We start from the raw sequence: 23230 nt of genomic DNA on the forward strand, positions 1-23230 counted from the left end.
TCATTAAATATAAAATTATTTTTTTTAGGCAAGCAGATCTATATTTAAACTGCTGTATTTTTTTACGATTTTTTCAAAAAAAAGTTGTGAGTAAAATGTCTACTTTTAACTAAAATATAAGTATTGTTTTTATTTCCTTATGAGTCCTATCCAACTAGAGATATTCCATATTCAATGAGATTTTTAATTTCACCTCTGGTTTTTTAAAGAAATAACCTAATTTTCAAATATAAACTTGACTGCTAAGCAAACAGATTGTTAAGCAAATAAATGATAACACAAAGAAAAAGCAAGACTGTATGAAATGTATGAGATGTACTGTTAATAACATCAGCACCTGATGACTAGATAACTCTCAACTTGTCTCACAGGAAAATGTAAAATATTTTTTGTCTTTTTTTTTAAAAAAAGAAAAAATCCTGCTTCTCATTTACAATCACACACACTCATGTGCACACACACAGGTATACACACATATACTGGAATTCCTGTGATATTTGGGATTGTTCTTGTGGCTCCTACTCTTGCATCAATTTAGAAAATTTTGTTTCCTCCAATAATTAATAACGACAATAACATTTATAATTTAAAATTCCTTTTGAGTACATGATCTCTCTTTCATACCTTCTTGCACACAAGCATATGCACAGTGTGTAGGCAGGAAGAAAGAAGGGAACAGGAAAATAATTAAGTTGCTTTACTAAGCTGAATTTCCAGTTCATCTATATATAGTAGCAGTGAGGCATAAGCTAAATAGCATTATGCAGGCTTATGCAAATTGTTTAGGATGGAAGGGGAGCACAGGTGATAAGAAAATTAATATAGCACTGAAGTCCACCAGAAATGTCTTAATGTTGAGCTAGCCTCTGACCAAAGGAGTAGTAAACACACCACAACATAAAGTTGTCTTTTTACTTGTAACACCCAGCAGTTGTTACCTTAAAGAGGAGGGTAGCTCCATCTTGAGGATTTAAACTCAAAATAGATCCAGTAACATATGTCCTGTTAATTTGACCTAATTAGTTGCTGCTAGTTGCAGGATTTACGTGAAGAATCTCATTACATAGATTAGAAATAAAATAGAGAGAATCTTGGCCCTTGGTGGAGATCAGCTGGAACAGCAGTTTAATGCCTGATACATGCTGTTTCTGGGTACTCTGTTCTTTGCAAGGGAGTGTTAGAGGAGGTGAATCTCTAATAAGTATCTTCTGTGACTTAGCCTTCTGTAACAAGCTTATCTTTATCTGAAAAGCATCATTAAGAATTTTTTTTTAATTCCACTGGATTTGGGGATGGTTTCCTTGGGCTTATGAAAAACAGCAAAGTGCTATATCTATATTCCATTCAGTGATGAAGTACAAGTATTAACTGGCAGAGAACACTCTGGTTGTCTGTAGTATGCTATGTCTTGAAACTATTGTTAGCTTTATAGTTATCATCAGAAAGCAATAAAACTAGTATAAAGGAGCAATTGTTTCCTCCAGTAGGAACTGACTACAAACTTATTTATTTCTATTGTTATTGTAAAATTCATATTGTCAGTGTACCTTTCACTCTTTGACTGGAGGCTCTGCAAATGAAAATATGCAGGCTTTTAGAACACTTACTCAAGAAAAAATCCCAAATGAAACTAGTGTGAAGTTTTGCCCAAATCAGAAGTCCAGAAGGGAGCCTCATGTCTGGCACTTGAGACAGCTATTTACAGAACTTCTAATGAGTGAACTGTGATGGAAAGTCATAGCAGAGCTATTCTGAATATTACCAATAGTGAAAACTTGACACAATGAAAATATACATGGGATTAAAAAAATCTTGAGCAACTGATAGGCTTCATTAAAAGAAAAAGAAAGAAAAAGAAAAAAAATGTTTACTAAACTTTCAGTTCCTAAATTATAATACCATGCTTTAGCCTAAGTGATTCAAGAATATGTGTGCCACATAACCTAGAGATAAGTAAAATAGGAGGAGAACATATCTGCTGAATATGAATTACTATTTAATATATTTTTTAGAAAATGGATGTAGCAGAAATATGGCTAGGAGTAAAATGTGTATTACAAACAGCTACCATTTCTGTCTTTATTTTTGCATGCATCTTGTCTTTTTCTTTCAAGAGATTCAAGGGATTACACTAACCAAAATGTTTGTCCTCATACACATTCTAAAATACATCTAAACTACATTTCATTAGGAAAACAAGAACACTATAGGCTCTGAACAGAGCCATGCTCTTACCTTAGGCAATGGCAGTATTAATACAAAGAGGAACAGAAGCCTTCCTTGGGAAATAAGCACAGCTATAATACCAGGGCTAATATAGCTGCAGTGAATATCAAAACTTTCTTTGATTTCATGGAACAGGATCAGATTTGTGTAATGTTATTAAACACTGCCAGCACCCTGATGCTAGACATTTGCAGAACTCCTAAAATGAGAATGGAATGTTTGACCTTGATCTGAATTTTACTGAGTTTGTTTTACAGCTAAAGGACTTTTAAGAATGCTTTGGTCAATCAGATCACCTGCATAACAGAAATTTCCATCAAATCTGCTAACTGGTTTGGAAAATCTTCATTGTTCTACTGCAGAGACAAATACTAAAATGTTGGGGAAGAAGGTTCAATTTTGTTTTCTTTTCTTGGTTTTTCTGAAAGGATTTGCAAAAGGAAGTCTCTGGGAACTGAAAAACATTTGTATTTTGGCTGACAACTGGTCCAGCTTCATGTAATTTTGGGGGTTGGGTTTTTTTGTTTGGGTTTTTTTTAATATATTGACTGTGAAGTTGGCTCAGAAAAAGTCTGTTAACCAAGCTGACTGGGGAAAATAAAATAAGAGCCTTACTGGAGGAAATAATCCAACACAACTGTTTGGGTAATTTCTTAGCCTGGGATGGGAATGTGATTCTGAAGATAACCAATATATTGAAAGATCCACCTTACTGAAAGGAAACCAGGGAAAAGGTTGTCAGCTGCTGAAGACTAACTTGATATTTCTAGTGTCCAGACTGCTGTGCAAAGATCCCATGGCAGCCCTGAGCAAGCTGTCTCCAAACCTGGTTACTGCAGAAACATGTAAATATAGTATGAAGCCTGAGCTGTCAAGCTCTGATACAAGTGTGATGGGTTGGCAACATGGGTTTCAGTAACTGAGCTGTTACCGCTCTGCATGGAGTTCCATGGCACCATGAGGGTGTACCAGAACATTCACAGCCAACTGAGAAGCTGCACTATGCCATCTTGCACACTATACTCTGAAAAAGAGTATGCTCTAACTTACACATCTAAAATGGAATAACGAAAGCAGATGCTGTAAGTGCTGTGTAGGTTTTGCACCTGGTTTGTGATTTCTTGTTTTGCTGATGTTTTTTAATCAATATATATCACTATTGTATACCCCTTGGCAAAGTGCACAGCAAATTGTTTTGAAGGAGCTTTGAAACCTTTCCTAAGTAATTTCCATGCTCCTTACCATCCACAGGCTCATGAAGGAAAAGTCCTGACATTTCTCTTGAGGTAGCAGGGAGGATAAAGTAGGAAGTGGTGAGACAGAAGCATGGCCAGATGGGGTGTGGTATTTGGGAAAGCTCCTGAGAACTGTGGCTTACTAGAGAACATAACAGAAACAGTGAATGAGTTCCTCATAAAAATGCATCGACCTTCTTTCCTGAAATTTTGCCTATATAATAGTTATTAGATGACTCTAACTTTAGATGAAGAATAAATAAATCAGAGTTGATACAGTATTGATGGAAAAAAATGAATGACTAGTCAAAAGCTGGAAGGATCTGGCTGACCTGCTATGCGTCCATTTTGGCTGGAAAGCACATTGCTTGCTCACTGAAGAGATTCATTAGTATTAATACAGAAGTTCAGTAGGTCACAGAAGTCTCATGCTCTCCTGGAAGGCTTAAAATAGAAGAGAGAGGTAAAGGATTAAAATGCTCTTAGTGTCGATACTTTCTGCCCAGCAGAGGTCTGGAGAAAACCCATCCCCTTTTTCTGCTGGCAAATTAGCCACTTTAGCCATATTATTTTTTGGTCAAATGTCCTAATTGCTTCAGCAGCAGTCTTGTCTGACAAGTGACTTGAGGCCAAGGCCTTAATGTAATTTTGTTCTCATCTGATTTTTTTTCTCTCCAATAGATTACACAATTAGATAGACTTCTATACAGATAGAATAGTGATTAAAATAATCAGAGTGAAAAAACACTGTGCAGTCCAACGGAAACAGAGTGAACAAAACTGCTATTGTTAGACCTGAGCAGAAGTTAAAACACAGGTTTGTCACTGAGTGATTAGTATTACAGCCTGAGTTTACCCTTGAAGGACTCATCTCTGTTCTCTTAAGACTGGTTCTTGTATGAAGAAGCACAAAGAAAAAGATAAAACCAAAAAGTGATTTTGGAGAACAGTGCTGAGGCTAGAGCCAATGTCTCCTAATAACTGAACTTGTAGGTGTTGCAAGGTTTTCACTTACTGTAGGTGGGCAAAGTTTATTTCAGCTCTGTAGTAGAAGTGCTCTAGTTAGGTGAATTCAAACTTGCAGATAAAGTTGTTTAACTGTGGAAGTGATAGGTATCAGAATGGTGTCTTTTATTTCTTCTCCATCAGAATGCATGTAACATAAATCAAACTTTAAAATCACGAGTTTTAAGGAACAGTCATTATAATGCTTATGAGACCTGCTCAGACAATTTTTCAGCAGCCTCACAGAAATCTATTCTACATTTCTTGAAATAAGACTGTGAATGGAGTCCCCAGATAGATTTCAAATGAAATCTGTGCATAATTTGGAAAAACATACTTTCACTTTTTCAAATCTTTCCTCAAAATCTAGAAGTTGGGAATCTATTTCAGAGATCCATGAGAGAAGGAAAACACTGTTGAATTTTTATATTTAAACCTGGCCATTCCTACCATTTTGTGCTGGACCTTTTCTATCCTGCCGTTTTCTGTCCTGCCTATCACTGCTTTTCTCTCTCTAGATAGATTTCTGTGGTGGCATTAACAAGCTGTGCCTGCTAGAATGAGTCTGCAGAAATTTCTCAACAGCTTTATGCAGAGTCTTTAGTCTTCCTGTCAGAGACAGTGAGAAGAAAAAGTGATTTCTATCCCTGTTTCAGATGATTGAGCATGGCATTCTGTTACAGGTAAGCAATACTAATTATGGATAAAAGATGAAAATCCTTGGAATCCTTACTCAGATAAAAATTACCACAAGAAAAAAAATTCTATTGATGCAAAACTTTCATTATGCTTAATTCTAAAATTGTCATGAATCTGAAGAGCTCTAGCTTTATGAAAGGTATTGCTTTTAAAGATGATCTCCACCCAATGCATCAAGCAGAGAATGCTTGAAACTGTTACAGAAGATGAGATACAAAAAGCAAGTACTGAGTTCAGTAAAGTAAAACAAGATTACAGTGAAAAATAATTACTGAATGGAGAATCTACAAGCACAAAGGAAATAAAAATAGATTAGGGGACTGAGTGGGAACTGAAAGTCTGAGTAGCTTTTTAATTTGAGACTATGCTCCAAGTAAAAAGTAGTGAGACTTGTGCTTAGTGTAACCCAGATCCATAAAGAGCCTGACTCTCCATAAAAATTGTTTTTCACTTCCTTGATTGTTTGAGTGACTCAAACAACCAAGAAAGTTTGCCTCTTAGAAAAAAAAATGAAGAAACAGATAGGTTTTGCAGTTCTAAAGATGATAAAGCTGGGTTCTAATCACTCTTTCCTGTCAATAGTACTTTCATTCCCAGAGTAGTCTCTGATTACAAATGCAAGGGGGCATTCAATAGAAAGAACTGACTTGGTTCTGGCCAACATCCAGAATGTTGGGGGCAATAACTACCAAAACCAACCTCATATCTTTCTTAGAAATGAGCCAGAAGTGTACTACAGTCCACAAAGTGTTGTTTATAGTTCAAAAAAACAGAGAAGACTGTCATTTCCAGCAGATAAGTCAGAAAATATGGTCCTGTGTCAAGTGCATTCCAGCAGTTTTATAGCTGGTTATTTGCTTTAACAATATATTTCTCAGACAAAGGCTTTGAGGTTTCCTCTTTGTGGCATCAGGTGCTAAAAATTGGGCACTTCACTATGGATGGTATGGTGAAGTATTTGCCCTGTGATGTGAAACAGTGTATAAAGGATGGCAGAGTTTCATTAATCACCATGTGGCATTTCCATACTCCTACAGTGTCTAAGAAAGATGAAGTTTCAACAGTTCACTGCTTCCCCTTGACCTAGCAAGAATGAAGATGTATATGTTTCATACGCATCATCTTGCTCTGCTTTATGCATGCACTAACTAACCCAACCTTAGGCCGTAAGAAGCATGAAAATAATCTAAACCACAGGGTGCCTTGTAAGGAATTACCTTCCACTTCCTCAGCAGCAAGCTGAGAGCCAGAAGAAAGAAATGATAACTGCTAGCGTAACAACTCTTCCAGTGAATAGTTCCTAGAGCTGGGCAACTAGGTGCCACCTCTTATGCTTTGTGAGATGTGAAATATTAGTTTATCCCTCAGGATATATGAGCTCAGAATAAAGCTGAGGACAGGTGAAAACTGTGTGTGTTTGTCTAATATACGTGTGACCAAAGTGAATTTATGCACCAAAGTGAATAAGGAGATTAATTTTGTTAAGATTTTCAAACACACTAGAGGTACCACAAAACAAAGGAAGTCTCTTTTTGTTTGTTTGTCAGATTTAATTTCATTTCAGCTAAACATTTCTTCCTGTTTCCAGTGCTCAGGCCAGCAAATCCAACTCCTTTACTTTCTTCTGGAAGGAAGTTGCAGAAGTCTAAATACCAGCTGTATTTACAGTTCTGCAGTGTTTGAGGGTCTAAGTAATAGTCTAGGAAATCACCATGAGCTGCATCCTGTGAACACAGAGTAAGTAATAGCCATTTTCTTAAGTGTGGAATATTTTGAATCTGTAATACACAAACTCCAGCAATGTTGATTAATTCTATTTTCCTGATGAGGTCTGTTCAGATTCAAAAGAATAACTGCATACTGAGTCTGTAGGGCATGGACTAACCACAAATACTAAAATATTAATATAAAAATACGTTGCCTTAGATTATGTATCAGAGAATTTTTTAATGCTCCTTTACTATCCAGAAGGGAAGTATCAACATCATTCACAGCCATAACAAATCTTAAAGAATCCCTGCCTACTGTTGATCTTGACACTCTTCAGCCCAAATCTGGAACCAGAATCTGACATCACTGACACAAAAATCAGTGATTAGATATTCAACCTACCCATGATAGTAGGATTCTGCTTTGATTCTGAAAAGTATCCCTACCCTGCCTTTGAAAAGCCGAATGTTCATAACCTTAGTCTTCTATTTTGACATTTTCCTAGACCTGACTCTTACAAATGCTTGATCCAAACCTAAAAGAAACACTGGAGTCCTTTCCCTAGTCTTTGGTGAGTTTGGAATCAGTCTCATAGTCCCAAAATTAGATGCAGTGGTTACAAAACAGCATACTGCAGTGTATTCTTTTGTGGCAACGTGGTAATAGTGGTATGTGATAGCAGCATTATAGGCAGAACTAGAGGGCTTTTTCTAAAACAACACATCCAAGTTCTTGATGAGGCACCAAGTACAATTTTGAGTGGGATGATATTTAACTCCTGTCACAAGAGTAACCCTCTACAGCCACTGACTGATTTGTACTCCCAGACAGGCAGAACTGCTCACAGAAATGTGTTTTCTTGAAAAATTTCTCATTCACTACACTTTCTCCAACTGCTTCAGAGCTAGGAGGAAAAACAAGTAACATCATAATGTTTATTCAGTCAGATACTACTTTATTTCTGAAAGGAAGCCGGATTCATCTATACAAACATATATATATATTTACTTATTTACAAATATACTTATATTTACATGTATTTCTATGTTTTTATATGTAGATTTTGTGTGTGTGTATATATGTGTATATCTCTCTATATATAGCTATATGTGTACCTATACCTCTCTGTACCTTAATACATATATGAATAGCTGCCAGGGCAGGTGGGCAGCACGGGGCTATCAGCCCTCGGGCGATGCCGGATGCACCTGGAGGGCCGGAGGGCCGGCGGGCCCCGGGTGCCCGGCAGGGGGAACGCGGGGCGCTCTGCAGGGGCGGCGGGTCCCCCCGCCGTTCCCGAGTCGCGGAGCCCCGGCGGGGACGTGTTCGGCTTCCCAAGCGATCGGCGCGCAGGCGCCTCTCAATCCTCAGCTCCGGTGAGATGCTCTCGGACCTGGGAAGGGGATCGCCCTTCCATTCTCTGCCTCCTGCTTTCTTTCCGGCCCCCCTGCCGCACTTTTTCTCCAGACCCCTGGCTCGGATTAATTTTTTTTCCCCCTAATCGCTATTTTATTTTGTAATGTTGCCCACCTCACGGGAGCCCATTTGCTTTCCTCTGTAGCTCCCGCTCCTCCAAATAGCGTTATCTGAAAGGAGACCCGCCTGTTGATTATCCCCGTCTCCCCTAATCTGAGCTTCCACCCATCCTTTGCCCCCATCCCTCCCTCTGTTTGATTCCAAACCTTTGGATCGTGTTTTGGTGTCATTAGGAGATTAACATCCCTGGAGCACCAGGGGAGGAGGAGTAGGAGGAGGAGGAGGAGGGTGGAGGGGAAAGCGAGACTGCAGGCAGGAAGGTTGGCACATTAACACGAGTGAGACTCTCCTCCCGCCGTCCCAGCCACCCCCGGCTCCTGGGTGGCAGCGGAGGGGGCGTTTGCCGGCGCGGCGGGTTGCGGACGGCGGCTGGCGGTCCCGCGGAGCGGCGGGGGCTGCCGGCGGGCGAGCGGCCGCGGCTCCTGCGCGCAGCCCCCCTCTCTTTTATGAGCAGCGAAGCGGCAAAGCGGCAGCGGGGGACACCTGGAGGAGCATTTCTTCTCCGGGTTTATGAATGGCACTGACATGGAGGAAATACCGTTTCAGAAAGTCAAGACCAAAAGGAAGAAGTGCTGCCACTGCTGCTGCTCCCCGCCGGCTGCCGCGGCGTCGGGAGCGGGAGCCGGGTTGGGGGACTCCCCTCCCTTGCTGCTGCTGGATGCCATCGCCTGCGAGGACGAGTTTGACTGCAAGGAGCTGGAGGCTCTCTTCCAGAGCTACAACCTAAAGCTGGAGCAGACGTCCACCCTCAAGGCGCTGGCCGTCCTCATCGTGCTCACGGCCAGCCTAGCCCTGGTGGAGCTCCTCTCCGGCCCCAGCCTGACCATCTCCAAAGGTTCGCACCCGGTGCACTGCATCATCTTCCTCTCCCTCTTCATCGTCACCAATGTCAAGTACCTGCAGGTCACCCAGCTGCAGCAGATTGTCAAGCTCACCTTGCTCTTCAGCTTCACCTTCTCCTTCCTCTGCTGCCCCTTCTCTCTCGGCGCCTACGGCATGGAGCCGCCCAGCGCCCCCGAGCAGGGCATGTGGCAGCTCATGCTGGTAACCTTCGTCTCCTACTCGCTGCTTCCCGTCCGGACGCTGCTGGCCATCGTCTTCGGGCTGGTGGTGTCTGTCTCCCACCTCATCGTCACCGCCACCTCCGTCAGTGCCAAGCGGCAGCGGCTCTGGAGGACGGTGAGAGAGGCCGGGCCGGGCCGGGCACTGCAGCACCTCACAGCCGCGCGGTGCCAGCCCTCCGGGGGGGTGGGTGGGTGGGGGGCGACCGCGGAGAGGCGCGGAGCGGCCCCGGGCGGCGGCGGAGGCTGCGCGCCCCTCGCCCAACCAGCCCGGGAGGCGGCTGAGGAGTGCCCGGGGTATATCCGGCGGGGAAGGGGCCAGCGCGCCCCTGTGCCTCAGGCGGCTGTGTCTGTAGTTCCCGAAAGTTTCCGGGAGACAGAGGGGGATAGGGCGGCTCTGGGGAGACGGAACCTCTCGGCTTTGTCTCTCCAAGGAAAACGGGGGAGAGGGCAGGGAAGCCAGCGCTACCGTGCCCCACGCGTGGGGCAAGTTCAGAGCACCACATGCACAGTGCAATACAGCACCCATCAGTAACACGACCTGGCTCTGTACAAACTTGGCACAGACAATAAGCTGAGTGTGGTAATAACACGTCCACCGAGTTGGTTCGTATCCTCGCTGTCTGTCTCAGCCGTGGGGCCTTCGTGCCTATACACAGCCCACCTGCGGAGGTGCTCTGAGGAAACTATTTGAAATAGGTGTGACACTCAGAGGGAACCCCACGTCGCTGCTCTCCCAGCAAGCGGGGCATTCCCCCTTCAGCTTCCCCAGGGCAGCTGCTGCCCCCTGTCCACAGACATTACCTGCTATGGCAGTGAACTTCCTAGCGGTTCCCTTTCCCCTCTGAATTAATCCTGCAAAACCTCCCTCTGCACCAAGCATCTTTAGAAACGTGCTGCTGCACTCTCCCCTCCTCCCCCGAGGAGCTATTTATATCCCTGCAGGGTTTTCTCCGGCTCCAGTGGCCTGATGGGCCGCACTGACGAGGAGGAGGATGAGGAGATGCACATATAGGAAACGTGTGGGCTGGCAGTCGGGGTTTGCTACTGAAGGCTCTGTTACGTGGTGTGTCTGAACCACTGGGAAAGAGGAATTGAAAAATTTTTGTGTCCTTACTTGCGAGCATTGATTATGCCTGCCCTCGGGAGAAGCACACGGGTTCCGTGGTCCAGATTGGTGTTAAAGAACAATTTAATGCATAATTGAAGTACTTAGTACATCACTTCTGCAAAATCCTGGTGTTATTCTCTATGATTGTGTAAGGCTGTGTTATGGTGCTAGGACATACACAGTTGACATGGGCATAAACACTAGCATAAGCAGGATTGTACACCTTTGTGCCCAGAACTGTGAATTCCTGGATCCTTCTTCCGTGCTCACACAGGCACACACACCCCAGTGTGACATACATGCACAGAATAGAGATACACAGGGACAATCACTGAGTGGGGTTGCTGAGACAAACAGGATTGTTGATGGCTTCATGCTACTGACCTGGTGGACAAAATAAATTATATATTTTGAAGGGGAAGAGAGAGATAAGCTGAGCTTTATGATTTACCCAGATAATCTGATGGTCTATTTTTAAATATGTGATTTAGAGTTTCCATGAGAGGGAGAGCTGATGAAATGCAGGAACACCAAGAGAAGCCTTCCTAAAAAGCATCCAGAAGGATGCAAAAAACACTAGAATATTCTCTTTGAATAGGGCTGAAGATAGCTTTTTTACTGGTGTACCAATTAGTCCTTATGGAAGTCCAGGCTATCCTAACTCCCCTGACACACAGGCAGACTTTCCTTGATGCCAAGCTGCAGTTCAGTGTGGCATCTGCTCTTCTAGATGAATAACATAAAGAAGCTGACAATAACGTCTGCTCGCTAAATAATCTAACCAAGGTCGTGAATGTGAAACATTTTGAAGAGAAAAAATCTGCTAGCTCTCTCCCTTCACACTAGTTTAACTTAGTTATTCAACAGGCAAGAAACTGGCTTAAAAATGCAGAGAAATAGTTGACTAACATCTGATGTAACGTGTATGTTTCTTCTTCATCACCATCTCCCCTCACCAGAGTAATTTCAGTGGTTTGTATGCAGTCCCTAAAGCAGTATGCTTTGCTGATAACAGGAGGCAGAAACCAGCTAAAAGTCAAGCAAAATAACTGGTCTGTGAACTTGTGTCACACAGAAATGCACACTGATTTGTGGCATGTTTGCAAGGAGTAAGTCTTCTGATATGAAGACCATCTCCATGTATGGAAGGGACTTTTCCCTTACCAATAAGTTTTTTTTTTCCTTTTCCAAAGAACAACTTTGCAATGGTTGGAAATTTAAAAATATGTAAAGGCTGCATCATCTGAATTTTATTTGCTTGGCCTGAGAGTAGCTGAGCCTTTTTTGTAAAGGCTAGAATGGACCTTTCCTTGCAACTGGGATCTGTTTCCCAGACACTGGATATTATCAAGATGGCCCCAGTGCTCATAGACACAGCATGCAGTTGGCGTGTCAGGGAAGCAGGACTGCTCTGTGCAGAGCTGCAATAGCATGAAAGGCTCTGTTCTCTCTCCCAACCCCTTGCTCCCTAGCCCCAAGCAAGCAGATGAATTTAAATTTTTAAACAGAAATCTGAAGTATCCAAAAATGCAAACACCTGCATCAATCACTGAGACTGGTATTCTGTTAAAGAACTCTTTGATTTTTTTTTGTGATTCGGGCAGGGAACCACCTTGGGTTTCAATTTTATTTTTGCTTAGCCTGAGCTTTAGGAGACTGCAGATCTAGTAACTTCCATTAAAGTTAAACTGGAAGGGTGTCAGCAAGACCAAGCAGCTCATGTTGTTTCAAGTTCAACCCATTAAAAAAAGAGCTAAGTTAAGGGATTTTTTCTGAAGTGAGCTTTTAGTTGTGCATCTCTATTTCATGCAGTCTGAGGAATCCCCATTTGCAAAAGTCTCACTACCTTCAGTAGTGCCAAATCAGAACCTGAGTGGGCCCCATGGCATGCTTAAGACTTTCTTCCTTTTAAATGTACAAATTCTCTATGTGATAAAACTAACGCACTTTGTGGCAGAAGTTTGTCATGACGTCTATTGAGTAAAGCACATGTAATTTGCAAGTGATAGTTTTTTGACAGCACAGTATTGTCTGTGGAGATCACGCCGTGCCACGCTGTGCCATGCCATGCCATGTCATGGGTGAGACACAGGGAGAGCAGGAAAGCAAGTACAGGGAGGTAATGAGAGTCAGGAGTAATGTGACAGAACTTGAGCTTCATCTTTCCATTCAATAGATGGTTTGTTCATCAAATGAAAGATTCCAATCTACTAGTATGTCCTGCTCAATTCTTAATAGAAATATAGTAATAGATTTTATATATATATATGTGCACTATCAGAAATATGCAAAGTACTTGAGGGCAACCTTGATCCCATTTGGGATCATGTCAAAAGACATGCTGACTTCACAGCTGATATTGCATGTCTTATCTGACATTGTGATAAGGATGTAAATGGTGTATATAACAAATATTGTATTGATCATGTTTGTTGGACTCTCTCCTTTCCTTCGGAATCATGGAACAAAATGCTCCTGCCATATAAGGTGACAAAGTATCCACAGATGGCTGAACCTACAAACGAAGTTTAAAAGCTTGGACTCTTGTCTTTTTATTTCTTTTTCTTTTTTTTCCCTCTAGAGATTCCAGATATATGTTAGGTGTTTCAGAGCCCTTACAAAAATACAGAACTCTGCCTGAAGGAGCTTAGTATAATTTTTGTTGTAATGCAGTGAGTGGGTGTTAGAGACATGAGAACCAGATGGGGTAAGGAAGGCAAAGGCTGCTCACAGAAATTACTCAGTGGTGGCATGTGCACCATTTCATGTCTTACCGTTAAAAAACTTTTTTTGTCTCTCTAAATATTTTTGTCTCCTTTTAAAAAAAGTATGCTTATTTCCAGAAAATTCAAAACCAAATCATACACCAACAAAGTGCCCTCACACATCACAGAAGTCTTTGTGAAAGAGCAAATCTTTCATGAAAACCAGAATTGCAGCATGAGTAACAAAGAGCAGAAGAAAGAATGGTGCTATCACAAACTAGCACAATTTTTTTTTCAGACATGGTGAAACAAATACAGGTTTTGATAGTTTGCTTGGGGTTTTTTTGCCTGCATTTCAAACTGATTTTATGTGTGTATTTATTTATTTGTATGATAGCACTTTTATTGATTCAGCAAGTACCAAAAATTGTAGTTGGGATTAGACAGACTGTGTAAAGGATAATGTGGGGGAAATTGATGTAATTAATTAAAATAATTAATTTATTACCTAAAAGTTTATTTTATCTTAAGTCTTTGCAGGTTAGTGTAATAGTATAGAATATCACAAGGAATTGTCATGCCAAAGATAATCGTATTTCTGCTAGTGTTTAAAAGGTAATTAATGAACATATCACTGACAGAAATGTTAATCTCCACACCTTTGTCTCTCACATAGAAGGCAGAGTCTAATAAAACGGGTTGTAAATCAAAGACAGCTCAGCTCCATTGTCATTATTATTCAGTGCAAAACTCCAGTTTTCTCCTTCATGCATATAAAAAACTGGTGAGGGACTGTACTAGTTCGTTCTTTCTGATGCTTTTCAAATATTAGTATCAAGAATATCTCTAGTATTGCAAACATACCTATGCAGTAGTAATCTGCTTGAATTCACTATTTTCCTCTCTTTCCAAAGATGGGGAACACTGTTTTTAGAGTTTTTCAATATCTGCATGTAACTCTAATTTTCATTTCATATTTAGTCCTTATTGAAAGATTGTTAAAAGTTTGGGGGCTTGGGGTTTTTTTTCGTTCCTAGTCGAGGTGGTATCTTAATTTGTGGCATTAGGCTTTGCCAGGTATTGACCACGGTCCTTTTATCTACGGGCTGAAGTAAAGGATTTTCTATGGAATGTAGACTTCAGGGTCTTTTTTCACATAGAGATTCGTATGCTCTTGGCTTCCTGAGTCTACAGACTGCTGACACTGGCACTCTTCATGGGTTTCCAAAAATTAACAGCATGCTGATGGTTCTGCATCGTTGAGAAACAAGAAGCCTTTGAGAAACTGTCAAGAATCATACGACTTGGAGACATAGTCAATAAAATTTTATCTGAGAAGTTTAGTTGTAATTAATAGGCAAGGTCCCATTATTGCTGAAGAAAAAGAGGGCTTCTATTCAAAAAATGTTTTAATAATAATAAAAAACCAAGTTAATACTGTTATACACTCAGTTTCTACCCACTTTCCTTGATGTTAGGCTGTCCCTTCCCTTGCTTTTCCAAGTTCTAATGGTGGTGGCTTTCATTCTGCTGGTGGCGTTGCCTATATTGGCAGCATCTGGAGTCTTTCACAGGAAGGAAGGGGATGTTCATGTTAATGTTGCTAATATGCATTTCTCTTCTTTTATTGGTCTACAGCTCCATGTTTCATCCAAATTTTTAAAATATGTTTTATGTATATTAGATACTTGTTCTATGTTCTCTTTGTTACAGCTAATACCAGACCTGTGCATCTTCACATTTCTTTAACCGACCATTGGGGAGTCTTTTTATAACTGTGGGTGTTATCTTCAATGCCAAGTCTATGCTGCACCTTTTGTAATCCCATGCTTATACTCTACACCATCTCCTGTGTTTCTATAGGCCTACATTTCTGCATAGCACAGCATTATGTTTTAGTCATAAAACTGTTCTGCTAACATACAAAGCAAAATTAACATAAATTAACTACAGAGATCTGGTCAATTAGGGAAAAAATGTTTAAACCAGGTAAAACAATGTGCACAGAAGTAAAAAAAAAGAAAAGCCCAGAACAAGCCTGACATGGCTCAGTTTGGAGACCTTGCGAAATCAGTGCATAACTTAAGGCTTTCTATATAGCAGTGGCGATACAGTATTACAGGTCTATATGGTTGCATTCCTTTTTAACATTTGTGGTTTAGACTGTCTCCACATGTTTTGTTACTGCTTTTATTTTAATGCTATCAAAGCATTGTTTTCATTTCAAAATGGTAAAATGTTATTGCCTAGACCCTGGTTGACAGCAAAACATTGCATGTAATATTAGTAATTAGGTACTGTATTTAATTTATGTACTTACTCTGTGGAAAAATAATTTTCATGTGTGTTTGTGCAGCTCTACCAATTTGGGTTTAAAGATTTTTGATGGTTCTATGGGATAAGTTCTCAAGGGTTTCTTTTCTTTTCTGCCTTAATTTCTTTCTTTCTGAACATGTAAGTTTGGATATTTTCAGAGCTAAGCCCCCATGAGAAAATGTTGATTATAGGGAGTAGTTGTTCTTAATATGTTTTGCCATTCAGGCTGTTCTGGATTCACGCTTCTAAATATTTTCCCCATCTTTTTTTCCCCACTTATTAGAATAGTGCAGTGCTTTGCTACACAGAACCAGCGTAATACAACAACTAGGTAGTGCAGATTTCAGTTTCTTTTCATCTACTTTAAGCACAGCCCTGAATGTGTGCTTGTGTATACATGGGCCTTACTAACTAGAGCAGAAGTGTTCTTTCCAGCATCTTATTCTGTCAGTTTAGATCCAGTGCATTCCTTCTCTTCTCTTGCCATTCCAGAAAACATTAGCTAGCATAAAATAATGTTTTCTATCATGGTTAGTTATTGTCTTTAACTTTCTCAGATGCAAAAGGCGATATACTCCTGTCTTTACATCTCTTTTCTGTGTTACCATAAAGTGGTATGAACATAACTAAATGCAGGTGGCATGTATGGAAAACCAGAGATGAGACAGAAAGGCATTGTTTCTTGTTGCTTGTAAGCTCTTGGTGGTGCCAAGAGGGAATACTTGTTAGAAAGTCTATTATGAATATGGGAAGGCATGGCTTCACACAGACTTCATGCTCTGATTAATTCATAATGTTATAAGAAAGTTTCATCTAGGACTTGAAATGTTCATGGTTTATGACAGGAAGAAGTCAGACAGACTAGTAAGACTCTTGCTGTTCGGAAGGTGCCAAAGAGTGCAAGCAGAAGAGACTGATTCAAGTTTTGGAGCTGAGCTTTGTCTTTGGCCTGCTATGATGGATGGGTCTGAGGGACTATCAGTGAGTAGAATGTAATAGATTTTTTTTTTCTAAATTGCCAAATTATGTGATTTTCTTTCTTACTTTCTTCCTCTGGCAAACTTTTCATGTTTCAAAAAGAAATTTGCTTTGCTTCAAAATTTTAAGATACATACCTAGAGGAATTTGAGGAAACAACATAGGTACCACTTTGTCCAGCTGTTTTTATTCTGCATGAATTTACCACATGAGCTGATTCCTGAAATAGAATCACCAAGCACATTATATAAACAGAAAATCTGTTTCCTCCATCAGTATTTGAAATAGTGAAAAATCCCAGAAATGTGGATATAGTGTGTGGTTCTAAGGCAAGCAATAAAATGCAGCAAAACCACAAGAAAGATGGTTACTTCTTTAGCTGTGGTTCAGGAACTACAGAAATCCTTTGTCATCCAGAGATGTGTGTTGCAAGAAACCACCTACACGTGGCTAGTATGAAAAATGTTATAGAACAATATTTCACTTTAACAACACCTTTCAGATATTTGTTCTGGAGCAAGATGTTAATTATTGGGTTCAGTTACAAATGGTTGTGCATCCTCCTGTACAGCTTCATAGAAATAAACAAAATTAACTTTTTACAGTGGTTAGCACATAAAATTGCGGAGTGCTAAACTTGGCAGTTGTGGGTTTTTTTCATAGGTTACTCATTCATACACTACAATGTAACAAAGAAATAGTTGTTAATTGCCATAAATCTGCTTATGATTACCTCTTAGAAGATGAAAGCAATTATCCACCCACACAAAATTAGAAAATGAAATAACACTAATAAACCTAGTTTTAAAAAGAGATGTACATAAAGTATATCCTTAATTTGAGCATCATCAGGCTGAGAGCAGAACTTGTGAAATTTTTTCACAAGAAGTTAAAAAGAGGCCTATGCCTTCTAAGGAGTTTCTTTCTTTCTCTTTCTTTCTTTCTTTCTTTCTTTCTCTTTCTTTCTTTCTTTCTTTCTTTCTTTCTTTCTTTCTTTCTTTCTTTCTTTCTTTCTCTCTCTCTCTTTCTTTCTTTCTTTCTTTCTTTCTTTCTCTCTCTCTCTTTCTTTCTTTCTTTCTTTTCTTTTTCTCTCTTTCTCTCTTTCTCTCTTTCTTTCTCTTTCTTTCTCTTTCTTTCTCTTTCTTTCTTCTTAATCTGTATGCAAATACAATGTAGCGAAATGAAGTTCGAGGTAAATTGATCACTGTTCGTTCAAAGGCGGAGGATGTTGGCCTGAGCCTCATTTCACTTTTAAAAGCCAAAAACTATTTTACACGGATTCAGGGATGTGCTAAAAATTATCCTTGCCTTTAATAAATTCTTCCCAGGATGTTTTAGCTAAACAGGTACACCATTTATTGTGAACTATATAGAAAGTCAATATCTGCTTGTTTATGAAATGACATGGGAGTTGTAATGGCAGTGTAAAGTTGTGACCAAGCAAGCAAACAGACAGAAGCCGTACCAGGATCAAATTTCCACTGTTGCAGGTTGTCTCTGGAGTCTGCTCTGCAGACTCCTGGTCACTGCTCTCATGGCTGTCAAAGATTTGAATGCTACTCTCACCTGGTATTATGGATCCCAGAGCTGTGGTGCTGTGCTCTGGAAAGTGAGGATTACCCCTCGTGGATGTCCTGTGTGATTCCTGGTGCTGCACCCTGCAAGCTGTTGTGCTGATCTCTCTGCTGATCCATGCTGGTTTAGTCTAAATCAGCTGTCACTGCAGGGGCTGTGGGAGTTGAAGAAGCCTAATTTTAAGTTCATGGTTGGATTATCTATGATAAATTTTCTGCCATTCCTATATGCTTTGAAATATAAGGAATAATGATGCTTTTCAAAACAGAGGAACAAACTGAGCACTATCTCCATGTTCAGTTTCCTCTTTGTACCGCCAGTTATGTAAATGACAGTGGTGAATGATAGCTGCTTGAGTTCCCCCAGATGGTAAGATTACAGCAGCTTATTTGGCCTTCTCCATGCAGCTCTCTCTATTTTAGGCAGCAGTAGATTGAGGAGATTGCAGCTGAGTTAATTTGCCTCGTCTGTCAGTAAAAATAAACTGCTTTATCAATAGTCCATTTCTTCTTGCTTGCACTATTAAAAAGATTAGTCTGGTTTTTGCCTTTGAAGAGATCACAGCCTGAAGAGGGGTTTCCTATTCTAAACTGCACTCCACAGTACCGATTAATGTTAACACAATGGCTGAAATGGCTTTGGCAGGAGAGCAGTGTGATTTTCTACCTGAGAGTGCATACTTTTCTTATAATAGCTTCTGGAATATCCATCACTGAAAAGGATAGTGATGATTAAGAGGAAAGAGTGGGCTTCATGTGCTGGATTTGCTTAGCTTGCCTGTGGGCAATGAAAAATGCACTTTTCTTACTCTTGAGTCTTAGAAAAATACTCTGAAAAGATTAAGTTTGTATTTTACAGTTAGGATGAACAGAAGTACTGAAATGGGCAATGTCTGCTTGTAAAGCTATGAATTATTCTCTATCCTTAACTGGTATTTTCATAGCAGTGCTAGTGTATCATCAGAGGATGTAATAATTCAAATATTTATTTTGCTTGCTTGCTTTTTTTCTTTTCCTGCTGCTGCTTTTGTGCAACCAGTGCTGTCAGGTTGTTGCTGATTACTGTGGTTCTTGGTGCAGTATCCTCTACTGAATTTCCCTCAAAAAGGAGCATCAACCAGATACAAAAGAGAGAACATTCTTCTGGGGTGGAGATTACTGCAGAAAGGAGGATAATCTTTCCTAATTCCCCTAAGGGTACACAATATTCAGCCCCAAGACTTGGTCACTCTTGTCTGTTAGCGAGTTTGCTGCCATGTATCTTTGTTCCAAATCTCTTTGCCATCATTTGCAAAAGTCCCATTTCTTCAGCACATTTGTATACTGAAAAACTGAGCTTAGCTACTGATCATAAAGATTTTTCATTCTCTTAGGAAAAAATGTAATACCTAAGGTAGGGAGAAATTGTCTTTCCTACAAAATGTCTTACATGTCCCTAAAGATGTCTTTGAAGTTTACTAAGAGTTTTGGATCCTCTGTAAATGTAAGGATTTGACATATAAATAAACCATTATCTAACATTCTCAAAGAAATTCTCTTCACAGGGGTATATCAGCTATCTCAGCTCCTTTTCCCTTGTGTGTGATAGTTGCTGCCATTCCACTCATAAAAATAGAATAAAACTGAAAAATGAAAGATTTACAGCTACTTTGTACAGCTGAAAACCTTTTCCTGAAGTTGTAATTAAAACAAATGCATTTCTAAAGCTGATATGCTGCTGAGTTACAGTGACCTTACTGTGCACAGTCCTAAACAGAGATGGCTGTATTCAACTGTACAAACCTTGGAAAAGAGATTTTTTTCTTCCTTATTGCAAATAAGAGGTTCAAGAGTGGAGGTTTATGAGGGAAAGGTCTTTTCTTCTTTAGAGCCACATTTCATATTTAGGTTTGTAAAGTTCAAGTGTCTTTAATATCTAAAGATGTTTTGATGATCTACCAAAACGTGTAAGCAAGACTGATGCCACTAGTCCAGTTTCTGATATGAGAATGTGAGTTATCTATATGCCATCACTGTTGGTAACTCAGGAAGCCTGGCAAACTTAAAGTTGTTTCCTTGGTCTGTGGGCAAACGTGAATGTTGTTTTGCTAAGATTGCTTATGAGGTAGTATGTATGTCTTATGTGGAATTGTAATGAAAGTTCACAGGGCCTCTGCACCGATGGAATTGGCACATATAACAACAGAAAGCGAGGCAATCCTACTTCAGGGCATTACAGAGTCTGCTGCCATATTTGATTTTTAACAAGTTGGGTAAATACCATTATTTTTACAGTAGCAAAAGTCACATTGACCTTAGAGCAGTCCCGAAGAAGACCCAAGGGCTTTGACTTGTCAACAAATGCCAGCAGTGCAACATGTAAGTAGGTGCTGGGTACAGTATGAGCTAATTCTTTGTAACATGGCAATAAATGCAGAGTATTTTGAGGATGTGGGCTTTTTTCTTCAAGGAATGCTTAAGCTATCTGGAAACTACCAGCTATAGTAGTTCAAAAGTTGGCACGAAGCAGGCTGTATGGGAGTAGATGAAGAAGGGAAAAACCATTAGGAGTCAGATTACTAATCCTCAGGAGAAATATTTCTCTCTCTAGCATCTGAAAATCTCTCAGTTGTTTTCAGAGTTGGTTAAACTATCCAACTGAAAACCTTCTTGGGATCAGTGTAGATGTCAGAGGGCTACTGGTGGCCTGGACATAATACTGTATCACTCAATCACATAGCTGTTGCAATATTAAAAACAATTGTATATGCTGATTGGTATTATCAGTCTGAGCAGTTTCTGGGTTCAGCTTTGGAGAGTTTCATGTGACAAAGGAGTACCATAGGAAAAATAGAATCTAGTTAGCTTTCTCAGTCTTTGTCCAGCAGATAGAATGCTTCATTTCTTACACCTCTCCTGCCCTCTCTGAATGAGTGAATTTCTAGTCCAGTACCCAAAGAATGGAGGAAATTCTTTTCAAGACAAAATTACTGACATGTAAATGGCTAGTCCATTTAACAATTAGTAAACAGCAGAGTCATGGTTCCACTATCCCTTTTAAGGATTAATTTAGTCCTTGGACACATTGGAATGTCAGTGTCAGTCAAACATAATGCCAAAGACAAGAAACAAATTGCATTTTGCACCAGCCTGTTGATGATGCTTTTGGCATCTGAAGCACACTGTACCAATGTTGGGTGCTCCATGTACAAACTGTGCCAGTTTTATAGTGTGTGCAAACAGAACAGGAACTCCAGCTAATACATTTTCTCCTCTGACTCAAGCAAAACTGCAGCACAATCCTTTACGTTCAGAAGAGGAGAGACGTGGTGACAGACCTTGGTGCACTCACTTTCTGCACTGTGGAGTCACTCCTATTCTAGGTCAGTTGTGCCTGTGCCTTTCCGAAGAGTGGGTAGCACTCTGTACTGTCCCACCTAAGGTGTTTCTGGGAATCTGTCAATCAAGCTTAGTTACGTGAGTTTAGAAACTCTGTAATACAGCCAGGTATACTTTGTCAATACAGCCTTCTATATTGTAGTCTCATCTCTGTGTGGATCATAAAGTGTCATTAAAGTGCTAACACACAGATCAGATAAAAGGAGAGGTCATGAAGTTGGTGGTAACTGGTGATGTAGTAAACTTGGAAACCATTAGAAGGTGTGATGACGTGATGCTCAAGTAATGTCCTCTGAATAAGAATCAGAAATCTCTAACATTGAAAGACAGTGTCTAGATTTTGCTTAGACTCCAGGAATATCAGATATCCAGAATCTAGTAGGAAGTCTCATTGGTGAATGATTTGGGTTAAACAATAGTTAAAAGACCAGCTGTTTCTTTATGGGTTTCAAGAAACCAGCTTTTAACGGCCTAATTTTACTCTGTATCCATATTTTAAATCACTAAAACAAGTAGTCTCATGCATGTGGGTACACCTCCTTATTCACCAGTTTTTACCACGCAGTAACAGTTGAATCCCTGCACCAAGTGGAGTGGGAGGCTGCTAATGTGAATTAGAAACAGCCAGGTAGGATGGGCTTCCAGATGGATGCCTTCTCCAGTTGTCTTCACACCTTCATTGGGTTCTGTGCTGGCATGAAGAGACTGGGAATAGTAATGAGCAACCAGTGGAAAAAAAAGGCCGAGAAATGCTTTTTTTTTTCTGTTCTGTCAGTTCATGTTCTCATGTAACAACAGCTATGTTGTATGTACTGCTACATGAACTTCAGCAGGAATAGTGTTAGCCTGATTACATCTTTTGTAAATGCAGCCTAACTTTTCACTTTATACCTAATTATATGTGCCTTAATTTCGATATGGATTTTTGGAAAATACTTAAAACTAGTGTTATAACTAAATGTTGGTTGATTTAGTATAGGTGTTAAAACAGTGGCTTTCATTGATGGATCCTGGAACAGTTTTCATCATATGTTCCAAACATTATTATGCAATCTGAAAACAAATTTCTGTTAAGGATCAAAGGTTATATTTTCTTTTGTTTCAAAAATACTTGAAAAGTAATTCAAGGATCTCCACTGAAACCATGTATATAGAGGGACTAATTTGCTAAATTATACTGAAAAAAAGAGGTTACATTTTAAAATAGAAGCAAATTAAGTTGTGTAAACAATTTGGATTCCTACAAGATGCGATCTTTAAACACCTCAAAACTTCAAAAATTGCATCAGTGTCCATAAAGAAGTGGACCATTTATAACCAGTATGTTGGCCTCAGTGAATGAGTCATGGAATGCATTAGTTCTGGGGCAGGTAATATGCCTGGTATCGAGTACAGAAGATACTATATGGAATTTTGATATGAGAAATCAGTGGGCTTTGCATGTTATCTTGGAAATGTTATGTGAATATGTTGTTTCTTTCAGAATGGACAGAAACTATCTTCTCCACATACAAAATAGGCTGGTTCTGTCTTACACTATTACTTTGGCTATATTTGTTTCTAAATACCTGAGTTACAAAGCCGACCCTCAAAGAAGGCCTTAATTTTGATAGCAAAATGTAGTAATCTATGCTTTTCAGCACTGTTGCATGCAGTGACATCAAGAGCTGAAGATTTACAATCTATTTAAATTTGT

The 23230-nt window shown here is 39.9% G+C and overlaps 1 protein-coding gene across 4 annotated transcripts in view; it reads left to right on the top strand.

Annotated features, from left to right (window-relative positions):
- Positions 1–8143: 8143 nt before the first annotated feature.
- ADCY1 (adenylate cyclase 1) overlaps positions 8144–23230 on the top strand; it is a 160955-nt gene continuing 145868 nt past the window's right edge. For all 4 annotated transcript variants that reach the window (XM_032102857.1, XM_032102858.1, XM_032102862.1 and 1 more), the window contains exon 1: positions 8144–9590. In XM_032102857.1, the coding sequence (XP_031958748.1) occupies positions 8922–9590 (669 nt within the window). In that variant the 5' untranslated portion in view covers positions 8144–8921. The remainder of the gene's footprint in view (positions 9591–23230) is intronic.

The sequence above is a fragment of the Corvus moneduloides genome, chromosome 1 (genome assembly GCF_009650955.1).
Source record: "Corvus moneduloides isolate bCorMon1 chromosome 1, bCorMon1.pri, whole genome shotgun sequence".
NCBI classification, from domain to species: Eukaryota; Metazoa; Chordata; class Aves; order Passeriformes; family Corvidae; genus Corvus; species Corvus moneduloides.